General features: G+C 38.6%; 1 protein-coding gene across 1 annotated transcript in view; it reads right to left on the minus strand.

Moving 5' to 3' along the window:
• The window catches only part of GMDS (GDP-mannose 4,6-dehydratase), a 425,091-nt gene that overhangs the window by 207,187 nt on the left and 193,149 nt on the right, over nt 1-24,755 (minus strand). The window contains exon 7 of the mRNA XM_061346622.1: nt 22,547-22,674. Within this exon, the coding sequence (XP_061202606.1) occupies nt 22,547-22,674 (128 nt within the window). The remainder of the gene's footprint in view (nt 1-22,546; nt 22,675-24,755) is intronic.

The following is a 24,755-nucleotide window of genomic DNA, read 5'->3' on the forward strand; positions in this document are numbered from 1 at the left end:
CGCAAATACGTCCAAAACTGGAACCACCGTATGTGAAACCCATGATGTATGCACCAGCACATGTGCCATACAGCCTAAAGAACAGTGAAGAAACGTTCGGTCTGGCCCACCTCTCTGGTTTTTGGAAGGAGCTGCAATACTTTCGAAGGCAGAATAGTGGAGCTAATAGATCTTATCCAGCAAGGAACCCCTATCTGGTGGCTTACTGACTGAGTTGACTGCCAGATTTTCTGTGCCAACAGTAGACTGGTATTTAATTCAAACGACTTTTTTTATCAGTTTATTAAAAAAAAATATAAATCAGTACACAGCAAGCATAGGGGGGTCAACTTCCACAGTACTGCAAACGGGACAGAAAATCTGCTGGGCTGACCTGAAAATAGAAAAAGCGGAGTCTCCTGGCATCACAGAGACCTCCAAGCAGCATCATTGTCCTTGAGGAGCCATGGTGCCTGAAGGAGGGCAAGAGGGAGAAGTAAGCAATACCTGATACCACAAATCATCTGGCTACTGAAATGAATGCAAGGGCCCCAAGCAACTTGGGAGTGGTGCAGTCAGTAGCCAGCCTGAAAGTACTGCTGCAAATAGAAAGACGCTATTGCCTCTTCCCTGTGACACAGCTGAGCAAATTCTGGGCACAGCCAATGATCCTGACTGTATGTTGTACACTAACTATTCATAATAATCACTTAAATGCTGAAAAATTACATTACACATTGCAGAGTGTGAACGCAGGCTGAATTCAGTATAAAACTTTACACCTGGACTCTGAAATTGTGTGTCAAAAAATGAGCTGGCCTTCCCCCCCCCCCCATTTTCAATGTTCAGTTAAAAACACAAGAAAACATTCTCTGGTAATGGAAATACCAAGAGACCCCTAATTATAATGACATGAACAGGCAGCACCATGTAAAATTTCTGAAACACATTTAAAAAGCCATGTTACTAAATCTAAACAAAGTTAACAGATCTACTTGTGTATTTTTCCTAATCCCTACGTTTCATTATTTCACCCAGGATAATTTTCATCACTTATTCTCTGCTCTGAAAGGCATTTTTTATTTTTTTTAATAAAATGCATTACAATCAAATGCACTGATGTGGTCCTCTTTTTTCATCTTGAGTTACCTTCTTTTAACTGTTGCAAAGTTTCTATTTGTAAAGATATTATTGCAAGGAAGGGAGTCCTCACCACCCACTCAGCTCCCAGAAACCAAGAGAACAAACCCAAAGATATTGTTTTTCTGATTTTACACTGATATACTCTTTGGCCCTAAATTTTTTTTCAGGTTTAGTAAGCATTTTAAAGGGATTTATAAATTAGCTCAAGCAATGTCAAGAGCTAACTTCAAGCTTGTATCACTTTTTTTAAACATGGCATATAGGACAAATGATTCACTAACTGCTTTCTTCCTCTCTTCCCAACTTTCACATTTAAAATGCTCTGTGTCTTTTCTTTAGGACAGAAACATTCAAGGGCTGTGAAATAAACTGATTTTTACTGCTTTTAACACATATCATCCATACTATGGAATTCCAGTGCTAGAAATATGAACAATCAACCAAAAGATCTCGGTCAACTTGATTTGAAGCAGGAACGTGTGGATTGTTTTCTTTTTTCTTCTTCTTTCTTACTTCTAGCTAATGGTGAATTATTGTATTAAAAATATATATTCCAACTTCAAAGAAAAGCTAGGTTGTTATAAAACACAGGCATTCAGAATTAAGTTTGAAAAGACTTGACCTTTTGCACACAAAAACTAACACCTACATGAATGAAGTACTGTAGTAAGTGATGATATATGATGGATCATTTAAAATGTGTGTATGGAACCATGCACATTTTTTAAGGCAGGGGCAGATGGTGGTTACAGCACATCCAACATTTTCCAGCTACTTTGGGTTTTGAAAAATATATCCATCCCATAAAAATATTAGCAGAATACTTGTACTTTCATAGAAGTAACACTTTCAAATATAAAGCTTTAAAATATATTTAAGTTAAAATTTAAGTTCAAAAGAGTATCTTTGGACAATGCCCTTCTCCCTCTCTTCCACAGTTTAATAAGTAGTAAAGGAAGAGAAAATTATGAGGTGCTAGACCCAGAGTTTTATCCTAAGATGTTAACTAGAAATTTATCCCACCTTCTTAAATGGGAGATAGGAACTACATCCAGCCTGATCTGCTTTGAAGACAGGGCTGATCAGATGCAGGGCTTTGGTTTTGCCCAAATGTGAACAAAAAGATAGGCAATTTGAGACTGAAGATAACATGAAATCTTCTACCTGCATGAAGAGATTAAAAGCAAAATGGGGAAGAACAAACACAACACTATTAACAGTTTTATATAATGAAATGAACATTTCTTCCAATCTTTATCCAGTTAGATAAAACTCTAGGCTAAAATTTCAACAAAGGGAACATTGGGCTGACAATGGAGAACAAATATTTTCAAAACAAAAATCAAATAAGAAATGGAATTGGACCCCAGTGTGAAGGGAAACAAAAGTTCACAGCTTCCTTCCAAGTTAGGCTGTAAACCAGGAACATATGGAGAGAAGAAAAGGCTATTTGTATTGTTCCAGGAAACTGGACCAAGGATTATTCCATAATTGCATTAAGCAAATACAGTATAATATCTTACATAGTGAAAAATTCAGACTTCACAGCGACTGGCTGATCACAGTACACTGAAATTCTGTAAGCCATTAATTCCTTGACAAGCGTTTTACACCAATATTATTGTGCTCTATATCAAGGAAATAGAGAAATAGTATTCTGAGTCATTTTACTTTAAGTACCACTTTTTTAATACATTCGTTTTCAATTTAAGGTCTCATCACGTCTATGTTGAGGATGCTCATGAATTGATTGGTTGCACACAATCAAGTTCTTAAGCAAAGATAAAAAATAGTCTTTAAAAACTATTACTGATGGAGTTGAGACTCACACTGTTGTTTCAAGATTAATATAAGTTGCCACACTGAGCAATTTCTATACTCTAGACATTATTTAAGCCTTCCAAAACCTCACATTATTACTGTCCTTACTGACACGAAAACTCAGGCAATGCCTTTCCAGGGGTTTTCAAGTCAAGAGGAACTGCTGTGCACAATGTCATCAAGATCCTGAAGAGAGAATGAGGAGGATTTCTTTCTGCTTCCAGTGCTGCAAAATATTTCTTTGGTGACTATAACAATTACAAATCTCCCAAGATGTTTGGCCTGTGTGTATATCCAGGACAAGACCTACCATACCTTTACACAGACCTAACCACCTCCAGGCTGCAGGGAAGAGGGGATGAAGTACTGCAGTACTATAATTATTCTGATTTGAGAGAGGCAGATCTCTAAAGTAGATACAGCTTGACCTAAAGCTGCAGTTGCTTTCAGTGATCCACAATGACAACAAACCTGCCACACATTACACATAACTTCGTTGTCTGCCTGTCTTACTGTCGTGGTTTAGACCCAGCTCATTCACTCACTCCCCCCCTTCTTTCCCTCCCCCTACTCTTGCCGGAGGGATGGAGAGGAGAGTCAAAAAGAATGCAACTCCCACAGGTTGAGATAAGAACAGTTTAGTAACTAAGGTATAACACAAATCACTACTGCTACCACCAATAATAGTAATGATAAAGGAAATAACAAGGGAAGAGAATACAACACCTCAGCATCAGCCGACCGATCACTCCCCCCCAGCCCGACCAAGCACTGACCGATACATCCTCCAACCCTGCAGTCTTCTAGCCCTTCCAGGTCACTCCCAGTTACATCCTGGGCATGATGTGCTGTGGTATGGAATCTCTTTAGCCAGTTTGGGTCCTGTCTCTGCTTCCTCCCGCCTTCCCTCCTCCCTGGTACAGCATGAGACTCACAAAATCCTTGGCCAAACCAAAACATCAGTGTTATCAGCTCTGTTCCCAGGCCTAAAGTCAAAACACAGTACTGCACCAGCTACCAAGAAGGAGAAAAATGACTGCTACTGCTGAACCTATGACACTTACGGACACACACTGTCCAAGCTAATAAACTTTCTACCATTCAAAAAGGATACAGAAAAAAGTCCATCTGTAGGTCATTGATCTTGCCTCTACCTGACTCTGGAGAGCTATGCAGCCATTGTAAATTAGCACGATATTATTGTTTTGAATGGGATCCACTGACTCGCATCAGCTAAATAACCAGTTCTCTAAGGAAGAAAAGAAAGGTTTGCTTCCAATAGTGCTAAGGACAAATCACCCAGCATCCCCAACAGCCAGGGCACTTTACTTGTGCTATTCATCTAGGCCCAGCTTTGAGAGGTTCAAGATTCAACATTATTCCTACACTAGAAAGCTATCGTCTTATCTTCTGTAGTACTCGTCTCTCTTTGGTTCTGCAAGTACAAAATAAAGAACATCGCTGGCTGGCTCCCAGAGGGGTCTCAGCCTTCCCAGCAGGAAGGATGGTGACTGGGATGAGAGGGCCTCCTTTACAGGGAAGGCAAAGATGGGGAAAGAGGGGGGATGGGGTCTTAGAAGAACGGTAGGGATGGTCGGGACCACCCAGGAGATAAAGAAAACATGGTTTGAGGGGAAAGCTGGGGAAGCTCCTGAGCATGTACAGTAGCTAATTGTCAAATTTTAACCACTTAGCCTTTCAAATACATATTTTTTTCCCTTTCCTTTACACACAAACAGAGCAAAGGCACAGTTCACGTTCAGAAGTAACAGCTTGCAAAGGCATTTAAAACTAAAGCAGATATTTAAATTTAGCACAGCCTTCTCAGTGTTTTCTAATCCTGGCTCAAAGGCTGAACTTTGTTAAAATTTGTTACAAACAAAAATGTTAAGAAGTTCCCAGACTTTGATGGGCTTTTCTAAATTTAAACCCATGGTGAAAGTTTTATAGGAAATTACAGACTGAAAATGATATAGCCATAAGGAAAGATCACAGCGGAGCTTCTTGTACATGCTTCTCCCTTGTAAAGCTCTGCAGTATTAGTGTCGCAAAACCTAGCTCCTTGTGCAAGCAGTCAGTTTCTCTCCTCTGGTGCCTTCTGGTCCAGGCTCTCCCCCACACAGTAGTGTATTCCCAAACGTGACTCTACACCAGCCCCAGAGAGGAGAGGGTAGCTGGAGCACGGGGGCCATGATGGACACCTGAAAGCCACCCACTGTTCCCAGAGGCAGACAGCCCTGCAAGGCACACTGACTCCCTGTCTCCAGAAGGAATGCTTGCATGGGGCTTCTCCCCACTGCCCAGTATTCTGGGGCACAGTAACACTGTCTATTTCAATCCAGACCCAGACACCTGAATCTCGTCTGAGCTGTGCTATAGGCACACCTTGGCACTGTCCTGTCCTCTGCTGTCCTGGCTCACTCAGTGGTGTTCCCGGATAGCCTCCAGACCCTTCTGTTGCTCCTGACTGGACATCCTGGAGAGACACTGGCCCTAATTCATAATATCACCTTGGTTGGAGCTGCTGACGGAACCTTGTTACTTGCACCCAGCCCTTCCCACACAGCTCAGATGCTGCAGGACTGTGCCCTGGTTGGTGAGGGCACTGCCTGTGCTGGGGTGTCTGTCAGCACACAGCCTGTCCCTCTCATGGTGTAATTCTGCTCCTGCTGCTCCCTGATACTAACAACCACTGCAACATAACAGATACCTTCTCCTCCACTCTCCCTTGCAACAGAGAAGCCACCAGTTAAGAGTCCTGGCATGTTTACTCTTTTAGAACCTATAACTAGCAGCAGTAGTATCAGCGATAGCAGTGAGACCCATGAAGGGTCTTCCATGTCTGCCAGATCTGCCATCTGTATACTAGATATGGGGAACAGATAGGAGACCTGAAGCAACATTCATCTGGGAGCATGAGGCCAGAAGAGACCAGTTTTAAAAAGGAACTGCTATTGGAAGAAGGAGGGTATGAGGAGGACAGCATAGATGATGTCTGATGGAGAAAATGGAGACCATTTCAAAATCAGGACTCTGCAGAAAACACAGATGGGCTGTGCAAAAAGACTTAAGGTATGAACAGGGAGCTTGAAGGTTGCTAGAATAATGCTGGGGGCTCCTTTAGAGAAGCACCATGCATGAGGCAATCTAACTCCTTTGGTGAGCTCTCAAAGAGTATACACAACCAGCATTGCAAGTTTCTCTGAGGCACAATGACTCTGCAGAGGAAAGGTATCAGGATCACCAAGTTTCTCCTCACTGTGCAGAAGGAAAGACTGAGGAAGACTGCTGTTACTCACTAACCATCTGACATGTGTTAAAGTCAGGGCTCATCATGGTTCTGCTATGCTAAGGTGGTACAAACGCGCATCTTCCACATGCAACAAGGACAAGCCACAGAGGCAGCAGGACTGTGAAGCCTGACACTCAACTTCCCTTAAACCCTGGCTTTCATCAGACCTTCTTCAGGCCTTAACAAAGAACTATTATACTCTTGGCTCTTAATTTGCAGAAATAAGACTTTAATCTACTCCTCTTGTCCAGCTCCTTATCTCCCCCTTTTCTGCCTGTTTTGCAAAGTGGCACTCATTTATTCTGGGCAGAGGAGAGACTATAAAGGGTATCACATCTCCAAGAAGACAAGCAAGTAAATGAATATGGAAGTATAGGCATAGGAACATCCCATGCCTAAGAATATATAGAGCATCAGAACTAACTGCTCTGTAAGTAGTGTAGACTCACTGCACATATATCACTACAGCAGGCTGAAAAGCATAGGACAGCCCTGTGCTGCTCAGTGGATCTCTCCTGCTATCCCAGAACCACTTGTTCAGGTCTGTGAAATTTTAACACTGCATCTCATCAGGGCATGTATGCATGTTTATTATTTGCATTACTAATAAATTCGAAGAAACTGAAACCGATTCTGACAATAAATGTTGGACTAATCCTATTCATGCATATTATTTCAATATAATATAAACAATCAGATACTATTATTTTGATTTTTTCCCCCAATAAATTGTATTTCTATGCCTGCAAAAGAAAGTGAGCACAGCCATATACCGTGTCCGAAAACCATGCTGCAACAGTCACAGTGCAACAGTGCTTGTCAATTTTTTAAAAGGCGTCATTCAATTTAAAAGGGGTGAATTCCATTCAATCAAACTGACGTATCTCAGTAAGTGGAGTTTTACAAAGACCATAACACAAGCAGCATGCAATTTAGGTGTATTTTAAATTTTTATATTAAAATATACTGAAGTCAGATACATGCACGTTTCCATATCTGTCTCTATCAGAGCCTTAGGAATATTCACCTAAATGATTTTAGTCTATATGACTTTCAGGAATTTAACGTAAAACAGGCACTGAGCAAACTCAGTCACTGGGCATGCCATATATATTAATTTTTTTTCACCATAAAAAGTGCAAAAGTTCACTCACTGTGTTAGTTTTATCCCACTCTCAATTACTGTTGAACATTTTCAACAATTATTTTCTCTGCCGCTGTTAGAAATATACACATGCATGCTCTGTATTTTTTTCAGAGGTGCTCTAGCATAGAGCTTGTCTTGTTTTCTGCCAACATAGATGCTATAAAATCATGCTTGATTCAGTTTACTTCTTTCCTCCCCTCCCCTCCTTTCTTCCCTTTTCTTCAGCCTTATCCTCCTCCATGTTCTTGGGTGGGCAGATTCATGGGGAGACTTGGGTTTTAGTATAGCCACCACCAGGCAGTTTGCTACTCTCTTGAAGCACATCTGGGCTTTATATCAGGCCTTTAATTAATCCTCAGTGAAAGCCAAGCTATGACATTTTGACTGGGCAGGCTCCAGTTTTGGACAGGTCTTGATTTATTGCGACTGAGTCTCAACCTACTTTGATTTATTTCAGCTCTGGGGAGGAGGGCAAGCACTGAACAGAAAAAGCACTGTTGGATGCAGAACATGTGATGCACGTAAAGGACCTCCAGAGTACTGCGGCCCAAATGACAAACAGCTCAGACAATTTGCAATAAAAATAAAATAAAAAAAGCCCAAGTGATGAAAAGATTTTGGTGAAAGAAATCACTTCTAGCAACCACCACCACCAAAAAAAGCAACAACAAATAATAAAAGGCTTAGTGAACTAGGATCAAACTATTTGGCAGAAAGTGGCAACGAAGGAAGCCCATGCCTTATCTCTAAGTAAACAATAAATCCCTAGTTGATCATTAGTGTTAATCATGCTTCTCATCTGCATTCAGCTGAATACAGAGAGGCAAGACCAATGCTTTCCTGATGAGTTGCTTTCAAAGAAAAGGATGTTCTGCTATTGTCTGCTAACTCGCCTTGGGTGGATGTCCTTTTGCAGGTCCCTCTCTCTAACCCTAAGGTGCACGGCATGGAACATGCCAAGTCTTCTGGACAGTGGGAACAAAGGCAACCAGAGCCAAACTGTTCATCTAAATAAAGCTACAAACATCACAATAATAGGAGCCACTGAACAACAAATCCAATCTGCTCAAAATGTAAAGTTTCATCATTTGTGAGCAGGCTTACTCTCTTCCTTACACCCTTTTCTTGTTCTATTTTAATTCACATTCTGGGCAACAGATCACTGGGCACATTCACTCTGAATACTACTGTATGTGTGTGTACATGCAAAGAAACTCAGCATCTTGAAAATTTCACTGAAAACTAGTAATTTTATTATTTCCCTTTTTTTTTGTTAGAAAATCCAAATATCTTGATTTCTCCCTCCCTTGTACTTCTTTTTTATCAAATGAAATTCATTTTTTGCTTGTTTTCCCCCTCCCCAACTATAGAAATGAGGGGATTTATGGCCCAACTAAAGAGAAGAGTCAATTTCTAGCAACTGAAAAGCAGAAAATTTTTCATCTAAACAAACTGGCAACTTTTACTTGTTGACACCCATCAGACTGGTTCCTAGCGAACCTCTAACAGAAAGGATGTTTTTGTTAAATACTTGGCACCTGCTGCTATTAAAATTTCAGTAACACCTCAACAGTCCCCATACAAAGCCCTGGGAGGACAAATCTTTGCACTCCTGTTATTCCCTGCAAAACCAGACAGAAGGACCAGCAACCCATACATGCACATGCAGGCTTGCTCCACGACAGCTGTAAGTATTACAAAGCAGAGAATTACACAAACCAGTATGAAAATATTATATGGGTCATCTTTAAAAACATTAAATCAAATTACTTAAAACATTAACAAAAATATATGTGTTAATTTTTAAATTTCAGGGTAAAATCTGGCACAAAGGTCTACCATACTTGGCTGATCAAAAGGCCTGTGGAAGTTAAGGTCACAGTCTGGCTGTGCACTTTGCCACCAAGCAGGCAAGCAGTAGGATGGAAATGACCACCTAGCTGAAGATGATTAGGGTCTTTTGCTAACTGAAAAGCGACTGCAATGGTGTTCTTACACCATTACAATGTGATCTGTGTCACACTGACTAGTTTTATCATCTGTAAAGAAGATGCATTTATTGTAGCAGTGGTAGGCTGGTAGGCCTGTATGTGCCGGTAGGCTCCACAGGGAACTTGTGGTTGTCCTGCCCGTAACTAGGTGGAAAGGCTGAGCTGGATTTCTGTGCCCACCACAAAATTACTAATTCTGTGGAAATGCAGGATATTCACATGCCAGTAAATGGGATCCTACAGAGCCAGTCCCTTTTATTTTCAGGAGGAGAAGTCTAATTAGTGTTAAAGATAATTCTCGTCAAACTGTTGTATTAGCACATCCTTTCCTCACCTCTTTACTCTGTAAGAAAACAAATCTTCAACATCTAACGGAAATATTTGCTATTTTCTATGTGTGTTTTTGTTTTGTACCCTACTAGAGAATTTCAGGCTCCTCTCACAGGCAGGATCAAGCACAGTGACAGCTGGTGGCTCACTCTGGCCAAATCGCAGGTGACGAGAAGACAGCATTTCCCTATCAACTGGGGGCTTGTTTTGTCCCCCATATGAGGATGCAGTATCTTGCCATTAGCTGAGCTCCTCCTGAGTATATATTTCTCTTTCTCTGCCAGACAGCGCTCCTTCTAGCTGGTGGTTCTGAGTTGGATTCCAGATGCTAGCTTTCATCCAGAGCATGAACACCACCATTTTATTCTGGTTACAGGCAGTTTTATTTTCTAGGTTTTATCAGCCTTCATGAAATATAGAAGTCTGTGTGATTTTTCCTTCCAAGAAAGTGTAGTAACAGTGTAAGATCCAGCAGTATCTTTCAATACAACACAGCCAGAATTTGCAGTAACAAGTTGGTAGGCTGTTTCAGTGAAAAGACTTTATACAAACCAGCATCCCAGTGAAACCCCGTATCTAGGCAAAAAGGATCACTTTAAGATGCTACTAATAAAACTAGCTTAGTTAGGAGTCAGCTGTTTTACAAGCAACTCCAGAACATAGACAACTATTTGAGACATTGCTAAGATTGCGTTTTCAGAATTTGGATTATTTTTACCCCCAACTTGAAATATGTATGACACACTGTATTTAAATTATCAGACTGCTACAAATCAGTGCAGCTAAATGCCTATCATCAGCATGCGATTTCATTACACAGTTTACAAACCTCATATGAATAAATTAAACCAGGGGAACTGAGGCTTATATTTGTTTACCACATAGTGTATTTTAAAAGTAAATGTTAAACGTGCATGATTCTGCTATCATTTAAAACTAGTTTCTGTAATCACTCCAAATGAATGTGGTAACAATGATGATTAATTTACTTTTGTTTTGGGTGGACTTTTTAATAAAATTTGGGGTTTTTTTGCCAGCTACACTTCTACGTATGTGCCTGTTGGTTTTACACTGCCCCTATTTAGATGTGACCTTATGAAAATCAGCAACAAAAAAGACTTCTTTGAGGAAGGACTAATTTACTTAATTACAAGGAGTGGGCAATCGTGCACCAATTTCATCATTCTGTCATACTTGAGGCTGAAAACAGGAACAGTAGGCCAGGTGAAAACCCTTTATTATGCTTCCTGTTTATATTGGTAATGCGTTAAATGGAATTTTAATGTCTCCTGAGGTCACTTTTAGAGACAAATAGGCAAATTGTGGCTGTTCCTATCACAGGTGCATTGGGTAACTCTGTGTGGGCACAGAGCCTCTTTCTCTTGTGCTAGCCTCCACCTCCCCAAGCAGAAATGTGAGATGCAATGGATAAAGTCAAGTCCCACTGAAATCGATAATCATATTATTAGAACAAGATTCCTCTCCAAACCAATTCCTGAAGTTGGTTTGTAGCATGCTTGGTCCTCAGGTGTGCCTGAAAGGCAGGGAGGAAAAAGCCCTACAGTCTTCTTGGAGCTTGTGCATTTCATGCATGTGCTCTCACCTTTTCTTGCTATCTGGTGATAGCAAGAAACATTATAATGTTTCTAAAATGTTTTCTCAGCACCCATATTTGTGAGACTCTGTCAAAATGCAGTACGTTATAAGAAGTGCAACGTTAGTGTGCTTGGACCACAAGAACTTACACAACCTCCAGTGAACACCAGCTGTAAATTGTTACTCCCCTACTCCTGAGTTACTGAGTTTAAAAAAAGAAAAAAAAGATTCCCCTAGAGATGAGGCACCAGATATCACAGTTAGCCTGGAAAAGCTCCTTGGAAGACAAGCTCCTTTATGCTCGATGTTGTCATTCCCAGAAAGCAAAGCACAGTCGGGCCCTGCCCCACATCAGGCTCCTTGTTGCAAACCAGTATAATTTCTGCTACCAGTACTACCAGTCCAGAAAGTTACATTCCTGCAGTGATGGCTATGGCACACCATGGCTATGGCACACAAGTCAGTGGAAAATGTTTATGAGGTATTATGGGCTGAAATAATATATCAAATAAACAACAAATACATGGAACATGCACAAATAGGAGCAGTGGTGATTAGCCAGCTGAAGCCTGAATATGGCACTTAAAATAAAACCTTTTCTTGGCATGGGGGTTCAACAGCAAGGCTGCCAGCAGCCAGGAGATGATAGTGGAGGTACAGTGCCCAGCAACAGCCAAACACGTCTTGAGCTTTCCCTTGGTGAGGGACAGACCTGTCATGTCTTGGTCTGTCACATAGCCTAAAGACCATCCTATTTTATGTGTCCTGACACGTTCTCAATAACTTGTAGTCTGGAACATGAACAGTTTTAAATCAGCAGTATTTTTAATATATATCTACCTTGGATATCAATAATAATACTGGCAACAAAATGAAAAGGGTATACTTAAAATATTTTTCCCTTGTCAATTATTTCCCCTTAAAATGAGTATGATATATTAAAAACCTGATGCTTGTTGAATTTAAAACACCTCAGAGGAAGAGAAAAATTCCCACCAGATATGGAAAAGTAGGGTTTGTCTGGAAATAAATGCAGCACAATAAATTAATGGTGAGGGGGAAAGTATGCCTGTATTGCATAAGTAAAAAATATTGCTTTAGCAACAGAAAGCATTACTTTTTCTTGTAAAATAATGCACACTACAGCGAAATTGCATGATCTGTACCAACTTTTCATTATGTCAAAAGCAACATGTGTGCCCCGTATTACAGCATTAGGCTTGCCTTGATAAACTGTTACTGCATAGAGTAACATCTCACTTGATAGAGGTTAAGGCAGAAACAGGAGTTAAGGCTCTACTAATGCAATTTACTGTTCCTTAAAGAACTCCATAAAATGCACTTGGAAGATATTAAAAAAAAAAAAAAATCAAACCCATTTGCAGATCAAGGAATAATAAGACACAACTTACACCAGAAATACCAGCTTCTAAGAAGTACAAAGCTTGTTACTAAGAGCAAATTTAGGGAGTAAGCATATTTCCATTACAGCGCTTGTTTTAATAGAAGCTTTTACTAGAAGCACAAATGTAAGTAAGATGAAGTCAGTTCAACACCTAACACACCTATGGACGCAGCAGTTTAGGCAACAGTTCACAGTAGGGGCTTCTAGCTGGAGGTCACAGTTCTTTGAGGTTTGAAATGGTTGAGTTTGCCCTGCTTTCCTCATGCTATTGACCAAAAGAAACAAAGCTGGGCAAAATGTGCCTAGGCTGCACTCAAGACTATAAAACCCCCTAATAATTTGTCCTCGCAGACAGACAATGTTCCATAATAACAGTTAGGGATCCCCTAATTTTCCTTCCTCAAATCCAATACCAGATCCTTTAATCCCACTGTACATGGGCCTACTTACTCAAGAAACCACCAAAATCCTTATTTCACTAGAAGCAATGAAATAGCCAACAAGGTTTCTAGTGCCAGGAGTTGCCCTGTGCATCAGCAAGACATATGGGGACCAAAAGCATCTGGGCTCCCTGCACCAGTCAGCCTCAATCTGCACAAAGGAGGAAGTGTTAGGGCTTGAGAGAACTGCCAGCCCTTATATAAGCTGCAGACACAGGACAATGTCAGGGGCCCATTATTTAATTCATTCTCCTCTTCCATGGCTGCAGGCAACTCCAACCCAGCCACACTGCTAAGCTGACTGGGGACAAGGGCTAAGAAAATGCCAGTGTTGCTCACCTACCTTGTAAGTGTAATGCTCCTCACCCTCCCGAGGAAACAAACAATTGTGCCTGTTGCAGAAATCACATGGATTTTGAAGGGAAGAGAGAGAGAAATCAAGCACATGACAGCAATAAACTTTCTTCAAGTACTTAACCTGGTAACCAAGCCAACTGTCCCCAGGGGAAGCTTAATGTCAGCCAAAGAAGGCTAACTGGAAAGTTCAGCTGCTCTATCTTTGGCCCATTAATGCTGATTGTTAGGTCAAGGCTTCATCCCAAAACACCTACAGCTAAAATTCAAGTATTTCTGCTAAAACTAAAAGTGGCATATTAAGTGCACCCTGTGGGTTTAGGGAATGTTTCCCAGTCAAACAAACGCAAAAAAAAAAGGTATTTTTTCTCCATACCTAGATCAGGAAAGCACAGTTACTCTGCTGATAAGCAGTCTTACTAATACACACAATATTAACAGCTAGAGTACAACAAAAGTGAGCCCTGACATTTTAATTTATGCTATGAAATATTTCTTCTTTCAGTGGAATGACCTGAAATTGTTGGAGGGCTAAAAACTTTGGCTCTGGGAATGCACTGCCCATGATGCAGTTTTACTGCCTTCATTTCAAATTAAAACAATTACTGTATAGTGAGGATGTTACCACACAGACATAACAACACTATTAACTATTTTTGACTTCCAGTGTAAATTGAACCATTATGGGGTTTTAAAAATGTCCTCATTAAATTTTAATGATCTGTTTTAAGGGATTTTTCCCCCTTATTAAAATTAAAACCTACTATGCTATACAGCTTTCTCAGAATGTGGTACATTACTTTAGGATTCAAATAAATCTGTAAATCATAGATTAGTTAATAAAGAGAAACTATCTGGGTTATTACAGGTGGGGCTGGTAGCAGTACCTGTTATTAATGTTGCCTAGCATTTACCAATAAAAGACGCTTCTTCCTGTTCTTTAAAATGCTGCCAAATTCCATTTGACGGGATAAAAAATTTCTGAGTTCAAAGGTAGACACACCTGGCTGTGGGGTTTTGGTTTTTGTTGGGGTTTATTTGTTTGGGGGGTTTCTTTTCCTTCTCTTTTTTATCCCCCCAACTCATGACAGGAAAAAGAGCAAGGAAAGGAAAAAACAATTAATTGAAGTGACACAGCTGATTAAAAAATATGTTTAATTTGTGTTAACTTCCCCATAAACCTCAACTTTTTTTTTCCATAAACTCAGGGTTTCCTTGTTGTACAGTAAGTGCAATTTAAAATTTTGCATATAGAGGGCTAAAGAATGTTTATGAGATTTCCATCAGATTTGCCCCAAACTTGCACAATTCATAAACCTTTTGTGGACTAAATTGGAAAAAAAAAATATTGTGGCTACATATGCTTGAGAGGCTTGTGGAATCTTTGCTGCTAAATCTGGTGACGATTCACTTTATGGTAAACACACTCCATCCCATGATGAGGCAGTGGTTGCCCTCCAGTCACAGCTGCAGCCTGCAGCAGGATGTCTGGTGTACTTGCTCCCTGGCAATCCCATCTACCCCGTGAGATTCGCCTCTTTCCCACAGTCTCATCTGAAGTTGTCATAAGGTAAAACCACCATGAAACCGACTGGAAGGTGGAATAGACCTTTTTTTTAAAAAGTCTGTGGTTTTTTTCACCCTGTATGGGGTCACAGTGGTGTTACATTGCCACCTGCTAATGAGTAAACACTGTACTACAGCATGCACTGGCACAGACTGCAATAATGGTATACATATTGCATTATATCGTCTTGCTGCTGGCATCCAATCTTGTCTCAAGTATAAGGATAGCTCCTATACATGGACTGTCATCATTGTACTTGTTTTTCCACACATTGTCAGATAGAGCAGAAAAATAAAATCATAGGAACATAGCATGCATATAAAGTTACTTCTGTAAAGTGCCTTAATTTGCTAGTCTACAAGAAGAAAGTGCTGCAAAAGCAGAATTTGTCAGAAGGACTCTTGTAGTTGTATTATTTGAAGAGATACTGCATTCAAGCTACAATGGCATAATAGGTCAGTCTCAGAAATACAACAACAATACATAATTTATCAATCTGGAAACCTTATACTTTAAAGAAGCCTTAGTCTAACCTTTCCATCATTCCAATTGAATTGTAAGACCACCGCTGTAACAAGACCACTTAGAAAACCACCGGGGTGGCCTTGATAATAATACATGTATCACTGTTGAGGCACAGGAAACTAAACCAGATGGTTTTGCCGAGGGAAGCAGTTTTTTGGCTTTGTAAAGCCTAAAAACACTAATAGGTCAAACACGAAAGTGGTGAAAAAGAAAGCTAAAGGAAAATTTATGTAAATAAGAAAAAAATCTTTTTACAATTATATTCTCTCACATAAAAATGGCTACAAAAAATAAACAGGGGGAAATGGTGCTGTAGTTCTGAAATAGATCAGGATAGTTTTCCTGAAAGGAAAAGGTCTAGCAGCAGCCCTTACAGTAGGTACTGCTGCTGGAAATCAATACCATATGATGTGCATTAGAAGGAACACCTACATATTGTAATTAAACTCCTTTCTTTCCTCATTTTTATGTTTTAAGCATGGAGACCATTCATGTCCATTGTAATAAACTACTTTCTTGTTCAATCTTTTACTAGCACTCATACCAAACTGAAAGAGAAAACAACATATGCATGCACCTCTTAAAAAACATGAAATTGAAAACCATTTAAAAAAAATCATCCATGCAAAAACAGAAACATACATACGTTCAAATTAACACAGAAACACACATATACACATGGTATGTGTGCACAGGCAAACGTGTATAAAGCATGTTTGAATTCTCACTTATACTGTAGCTATTTAGAATCACATTATCTACAGACTTCAGTATTTCAAACATCATGAAAGAGTTGTTTTGTTTTGTTTTTCTTTAATGCAGACATCATCTTTTTGAGTGGAATTAAGATGATAGTATGTTACTCTTCTGGGCATTGCAATTATTTGTAATAGTCAAGAAGTCTAATCTAAACTACACACACTGAAAGTATTATAAAGTCATTTATTGTGTGTGCAGCCTTATTTACCAAAATGTAAGCTTTTATTTGGCATTAAAAAGTAAAACTTCTACTTTCACAGTTGTTCAAAACCATGTTCTCTTTTTATAAGTTAAGATTTGCCCCTAGTTTCAAAATCTGAAAGATGGTATTTGAGAATCATACCTACTTTTTGCTGGCATCAAGTCATGCTCTAACTGAAATAAAACATAATTATTTAAATATCAACTCGTTCTCTGCTTGTATGGGACAATGGAGAAGAAATGTACACTAAGGAGAGCTTCACCATATGCTTATTGTTTGTGACAGTTCATTTTGATACTGCACAGACATAATCTTCAAGAAAATGTTTAAAATCTTCAATCCAAAGTTCGTAACTAGAACCAGACAGTTAAAAGAGTGCTTTCTGAAGCAAGAAGTGGGACCACAGGTGCCTTACTGAGCCCGTTGTGCTTGATGGAGTCTACCTGGACAGCAATAAAGAGCAAGAAATGACAGTGGGGTCACAGGATCCTATTTTAAGCCTGCATGAGAGACATGCCAGGGAGATGCCTGTTTTGTGGCCTGTGATGCCCTCTACTATCTCATATCAAGCCTTGAACTCTTCTGTAGATTAGAACATTTCAGCTGAGGTCTAATGCATGTGAAGTATTTACTGGAATAATATCATCCTGAGTCAACTCTGGCAGTCCACTTATCTATGTCTTTCCCCTACAGACTCAACTAGAAGGAAGAAAATAATCTTTACTTCTTCCTGGACCTGCTGTTCCAGTGCTCTTGTGTCACTCTATTGCAAATGCCAGTGCCTGTGGGTCAGTACTGCATGTAATTCACAGAACAATTTAGCATCTTTCATTTGAATCTAGTTACTTGCTCTGTGGCCACTTACATTTGCTGTAATGTATCCTGAGAACTGGATCATTATTTGCATAGATGACTGAACATACTACCATGGTCAAATGCGACCCCCTTTATCCTGGACACATCATACCTCCACATGTCCTAAATATTTATATGAAGAAATCAAAGAATATTCTGCTATTGGTTAAGCCTGTACTTTCTTTAGGAAGATGTTGCTTTCTCAAAAAGCATTTCAGCATGAGGCTTAGTTCTATATCTTATAAAAAGGACAACAGATTTTTAAACTATTAGAAAGAAACTAAGGTGGAATTGTCATTGTCTCTGACACAGGTCCTTCTTGAAAAGACACTGCTCTAGCAAGTACCTGTCAATGTTCAGTAGCTGTTCCAAAGAAGCACAGTCCATCAAACTTTTCTCCTAAAGGTTCATACAAGCCCTGCTGCTCTCACAGTTACTTCACCTAGATGGCAGCAATAAGATAATCAGTTCAGTGGATTATCACATGAATCAGAGTAGATTTGATATAAACTTATGATTGATTTGCCTTAATAGAGTCATTAATTTTCCCAGCTCAAGCAAGCTGATGGAAAAGTTCTCATTCGGAAATACACAAAATACACTTAAGTACCTGAATGGCTCAAAATTCTTTACACTCATACGCAAAGAAATCCAACATTGAGGATTTAAAATTATATGTTAATTTTTATTAGAAGTGATTAACATCGAGCGTAGAAAGTAAGCAATAAGAAGAGAAAAACATTTTTCACTTCAGTTCACAACAAAAGGTAATCCTTATTTAAAAGCATGACTTTAAGTTCACAAGCCAATTTCATAATTATATGAGGTATTGGTAGTTACAAAGACGGATATAACTGACTTTGCTTTTATAACCAACAATCCTCAAAAAAAGGAAAACTTTCACAAGGAACTATTCTGCTGCACTGATGAAAAGATGTGTCAGAAAGAACTTGATGTCTTATCAGACTGAGGTAAAACTTATCTCAAAAGACAACATATCCTCAACAATTCAGGAAAACAAAAAATGGAACTAGAAGTGCCTTGGCCAACAGTCTTGCTGGCTGAATCAATTTCTTATGCACAAGAGGAAAGTAAAAGTTTAAATAATACTGTTTGGCAAGATTCTTTATATTTAAACATGCACACAAATATATGAGAAGGGATTTCCCACAACAGAATGGTAGCAGCCATCTCTAAGGGTGGAGTCTCTACCTATTAGAGTGGTGAAGAGAAAAATCATGAATAAAAGACCCACTGATGCTGAGTGGACATTAAAATGCAGACTGCATCACTATAGATTAGATTTTACTATCTCAATTTCAACAACCACAAAAGGATTAAAGACAATAAAAAAGACTGCGCGTTTTCTTGTGTATTTTAATTACAAAGTAAAGTACATGCCATCATCAGTAGCAATTTAAAAAAAAACCCACTAAGATGGAAAGTCCTTCTTGAAGCAGTTTCTTAATGTACTTGGTTGGACTGTACAATAACTTAATATATTACTTATTTATAAACTGCTCATAGCTTTTTTTTTTAACATTATTTAAATACAAGTTAATGGAAGCTGATTGCCATACATTTAGAATATCAAATGGTCCCTGATTTCACCATGAATTTCATTTGTCTAGACCTGCAATTAATAGGAGTCAATTATGACCCAATTGTGAGTCCTCTGCAATTATTGCCTGAAATACTGCTGGATTTCTATTGAAGGCAAAAGAAAATACTTCTGATCTATACAAATACTTAAAAACTATAAAAACTGTTACCTTTGACTTGGTTTTTTACTTTTGTAAGGTACACATTGACAGGTTTTTCCACAGCATTCATCAGTACAGTATTTCTGCTCTCTGCACAACACTGAGGTGTGTGCAGTCCAACTGCAGAAGGCAACCTGAGCAGCAGCATGTGATAAAGAGGAAAGCAAAGGAAAGGAAGAAAAATCTGCAGCTGTTGAACTCTAATATGAACTTGTTCTTTTCCCAGAGCCACTCTGCAACATGACTTATGTTTCTATTTGTTGGCTCTCCCTCTACATCTTTACACATAAATGTGTCTACTATGTCCCCAAGAACAATACTTTGAGGTTTCTGTTGCAGGTATGACTTCATTTACAGTACTTAGCATCTAGGAAATTAAAAAAAACCCAAGAAACCAGTGGTTAATGTAATTTTTTTTTAATGGACCAGGTCAAATGTTTCCGAGTATCTATATTTATTTGAATTAAGACGCTTGGGTGAGTGTCTGAGGAAGTTTGTATGATGCCTTGTGTTTTATAAATAGCATAGAAATGAGTCAGACTGTTAATGCTTGCTATTGTACTAATACTTGAAAATATCTAGCAGATAGCTTATTAGAACTTTCCGCAACAAAGAAAAGGTATGAGTTATCCTCACAAACAAAAACGGCACACAGAAGATTCATATATCAATAGCATTGATATGTTATTTTTCCACTTCCAACTCAGCAGCATTGATCATCATCTCTAATCATCTTCCCATGAGACTTGTGCTCAACCACAGTAGGGTAAAACTGGAGAAAGGGGGAATGAGAGGAAGCAGCAATTCGTGCAAAATTGCTAAGAGCTATTTATTTTAGGATGAACTAATAATCCCTCCCTCCCATTTTTGATGCCTACTTAACTTATTTCTATTTTGTTGTCTTCAAACTGAAAACATTCCTAGCGAGTTAGACTTCCTAGCCTTCATTCACTAGCACAATGCCACTGTTCCTGCAGGTGGCAGTTCAAGTACCAGCTCAAAAACCTAATTGAACACATATTCCAGCTATTCTCTGCTACAAATCTGTTTAAACATCATGTATACTGTGATCGTATACTCAAAAGTCCTGACTTCTGCTTGTGCTTTGTGACTACTATATGTTCTCTACTCCAACACACACAGGATATAGTCTTTCCACAAAGTCAATGGGAGTTCGGTCGTCAACTTTCATGAGATCGGGAATTGACCCATAATGTTTTATAAAACAACAAAAAGGAATGTATTTATGGTTTTATTATTATCCCTAATAAGGAAACAAGGAGAAAGAAAACACAGTACGTGGTCTAGTCTATATGCACATGTGTTACTTGTATTAATATCAATGGGATTTAAAAGTGCATATGGAGAGGATAAGCTATATCCCTATGTGTTCAGCCATATGCTTAAGGAAGCTCCCCAAATGCTTGTAAATATGATCATGCTTTCTAACATAGTATGTATTTATTTGAACAATGTTAAATCTCTAAGCCCTACTTTCCAGTCCATTAAAGCCTCAAATAATTGTTTATTTCCAGCTTAAAGTTACTCTCTTTTTTATCCATTAAAATGCTGCCTGTAACCACAATTCCACAGTATTCAGGGAATTAGAGAATTGATAATAACTTTCCTGTTATCCAAAGGGGTACCTCTCCGGGAAGAGAAATACTCAAGATGAACTATACTTTAGCAAGGAATTCTTTCCAGAAGATTTTGGTACAGGCCCAAATTGTGTAGCTGAAAGGTCTGGAATGCTACTTACACAACAAACGTGTTTGTGCCGTAGACCTTGGACAACTAAATTCCTTCTGGAGGCCAAAGGCCTTGAAAGCTAGTCATTCTTCTGCATGGACTTGTTCTCGCTTCCTTTTTGCTTTTAAAGGTTTGAACACAGGACAAGGGCCTGACCCACTAGGCACAAGAGTGTTATTCTGGATTACCCTTACAGAAGAAGACATCAGAATTCATCCCATGATTTATGATCTGGTGCAAGTTGTCTTGGAATGAGATAGCCAAAGCATTTACGGAATATCCAATGCCTGTTAGCAAATTATGCTCACTATCTTCCTGCAACCAATCAGTTTATTTGGCTTATCTTTTACTTCCTTTCAGTTGAAACTTGGTAACTGCCTTTATGAATACTCTTGACTATAGTTTTATCCATTAAAAAGATGATTTGGACAGTTTACTGCATTAAATGCTTCAACCAATGTTGTAGCCACAAATATAAACCAATATTCATGGAGGCATAGTCATGACATTCACGGTGCCCATATTACACTACATACAAATACAGCACAGAACCAAAAGCCAACTTTATTGTAGCCAGCTGCCAAAACTCACCTTCTTCGCTAACTTGATAGTACTCTTTTAATGCCAAAGCAGTATGGCTGTTTCCCCTATTTTAATATAAGCCAGAGCAAAAGTTTACATTCTGGTATTACAGTTTTGTTTTCTTGCTGTTTCTTTTTGACTGTAAACAACATTTGAAAGCTCAGCTTTTATTGTACCTTTCAAGTCTCAATTTACAATAAAAATTCCAAATTCGACTTTTCCTAATGAAATACTTGTTTTGTGATACAGAAAAACAAAACAAGCAGTCATCATCTTTTTAAACTACATCAATGAATGGTGAAGCCAAATCCGGTTTCCCAGCAAGGAATTATTAAAAGACAGAAATAGTCCAATGACCACAGGAAATCTTTAAGCACCAAAATGGGGACAAAAGTCTCCTGGGGAAAAGACAATATTTCCTACATGGTCATTCATGTCTCCTTGTAATACAATACAGGGGTATTGTTTATTTGTCTGCTTAAGCAGATGCATAGAATAAAATTAGAAACAAATCCTGAGTACAAAAACATTTCAAACACTAGATGCAGGCACATGTGTTGCAGTACCTGCTGTCAGAACTATGTTGTGATGCTTCTATGTAATATATAACTAGCTAGACCTTTGATCATCAATGTACACATCATTCTTGCCTTGTTATAATAAAGGCCACCAACCTCCAGCAGGATCTTTGACTTCAGGTCATACTGCAACTTGCTGCAATCTTAATACTGGTCATAAAATTTGTGAAAACAATAGAAGAAAAACTCTAAAACAGATTCACTTTATTAGTCAGCCACCTCCCCCAAGGAATTCAGTCAAGGAATGTAAACCCAAAGATTTATTTTTCTGTTCAGGTCACGCCTGGGGTAGACTGCTGTGTTACTAAATTCTCTAGTTTGAAATCAAGAGCAAGAAAACTTAACAGGCCTCAATAAGCAAAACCATGTTGAGATAGCCCTCTGTGGACCGTGACCTGAAGTTACAGCAACAAGCATTATCCCCAACGCAAAGATGGTTCAGAAAAAGGCACATGGGCCACAGCTTACCTCGACGTAGTCCCTGGCATGGCCCCAGTCTCTCTTGGCGTCCAGATTGCCCAGGCTGAAACAATCCAGCTGTCCAAGGTGAATTTTTGCTACCGATCGGCTAATTTTTCGAGTAACAAAGTTAGCTCCTGAAATGGAAATAAAAGGTAGTATCAGCATAGTCACAATAGCAGAGAACTGGACAGAAAAAATGCCTTGTATGTACCAGCATATGGTACTTTCAGTCTTCATTCACAATTCTTACACTACCTAGACCCATGCCATCTTTTATCATTTAAATAGGCTAAGAAGCTTCCAGTGCAAGTGTCACATTAGCTGCATTTTCACAGCAAACATCTTTCTTTGTGAGACTTCTTAAGCATTCCTAATTTGCTGCCTCAGTATTCAGACCAGGCATAAAGCCAAAGAAAATCATTTGGAATGTCAGTTCTTAAACGCAAAATGCAAAAGGTTACATAAAGAAGACAGGCATCTTAGACCACCCTCAAGTTTTTTGTTGCTAATTCTTTTTGGTTTTTTGGGGGTTGTTTTTTTTTGTTTGTTTTTTTTCTTTTTTAGGAATTCACTTACAAAATAAATAAGTTTATTAATAAAAAAATTTGAGACTATATATTCTCCAAAGGATTGTAATGGTTAAATGCATTTCACTTTTTAGTTAGTTGGGATTCTTTGTCCCCCAGGTTCAGTGAGATCATGAAAATGTAATTTCAACCTCATCAGTTGAAGGCCACACATTATTTTATCCTATTTCTGTATTTTGTTCATTGTATCGCTGTAGCAATTTTGTGTACCCATTTCTTCTCCCTGAAGAGTTACTTTAAATAATACTTGTTTCTATTATTTTCATATCTTGATTTTTAGATTATGATGGCTGTGATTCTAAAATATGCTCAACAGTCTCCTCAAAAGCAGAGGGATTTGAATTTAGACCATGATTCCAGGCTAAACAAGCCCAATGGCATTCGCCCACTAATAGGCCACAAAAATTAAAATTTCATGCCTTTTAAACAGCTAAAAAAAAAATAATAAATTATTGACTGGTAGCAGATGATACCTCATCCAAATGGAAAGCAGGACAGTTAGTGAAAACAACTGCACTTGTAAAATGCTCTTAGCAAGTTTCAAAAGTCCTAAGTAGTACAGCTTGCAAATTCAATGCATGTATGTAGTCTTTTCATTATGGAACTCTGCTTTTGGGATATGCATCTAATTTTTCTCAGTTTCCTGTCAAATTAATGATAAGCTGATGAAAAATTATTAAATAATATGAAGTATCTTTTTTTTAGAGTACTATTTTTCCCTGTAAAGTCAAGAGCAGCACAGCACCTTTTAGGGTCGTCTGACTCTGCCAAAAGTAAAAAAAACCCAACCAACCAACAGGTTTCACCTATAAGAACCATGTGGAATGAAGCAATGAAATAATTCAGACCTTGCCACAGGATTAAGATACAATTTTAATTTTCTGTCTACTGCTGAACTAATTGGAATTCCAGTTATTAGACATTTAAAATATATCCATAGTATGCACTTGTTTTTTAAAAGATGAAAATCATGATTTCTGTATTTCCTGAAAGAGTGTAGATATGTAAAGGAAGCTTACAAACGAGTGGTTTGCAAAATTTCAGAAACAAAATATATTGGGGAATCTTCTTCTTATAGCAATATTCCTCAAAAATTGAACAAATGAGTCTGCAGGACGAAAGCCCAAGCCCTTCTTTCAAACTGCACCCTCCATACTCAACAGGAGAGTTACGATTATTTCAAAGATAAAGCAGCACAAACCACAGGACTGACACTGTGATTCTGCTATTGCAATTTCTGAAAGCAAAGTACTGTGGTTCCCCTGTTCCTGTCTGGATGGGGTTGCAGAGGGAGTAGAGCTCTTGCTTAACAGAAACCAGTGACAGTCTCTTTGGCTTAGTCAGACTGGTACTTCTCCAGTTTGTTTTCATTTATTGTATTATCAAATACAATACTTTGAGTTCTTAATACAGATTATTACTAATTAATTAAAAATAGAGTCAAACTATTACAGAAACTTAGTAGGAATAGCTCTGAAACTTCCTAAACTTCTGCACTCAAATAATTTCAGTTAGCATTATTATGCAGTAAATAATAGTTGAAGGAGAAGCTTTGTTTTCTAGGATAAGGTATACGGCTTTATGTTCCACACACTGCAACTGATAATAAGCAAAACTGTCCACTTTCA

Source organism: Neopsephotus bourkii, unplaced genomic scaffold (genome assembly GCF_033783945.1).
Source record: "Neopsephotus bourkii isolate Nb327-2 ecotype Australia unplaced genomic scaffold, CSIRO-AGI_Nbou_v1 NB_272, whole genome shotgun sequence".
Classification (NCBI taxonomy): domain Eukaryota; kingdom Metazoa; phylum Chordata; class Aves; order Psittaciformes; family Psittacidae; genus Neopsephotus; species Neopsephotus bourkii.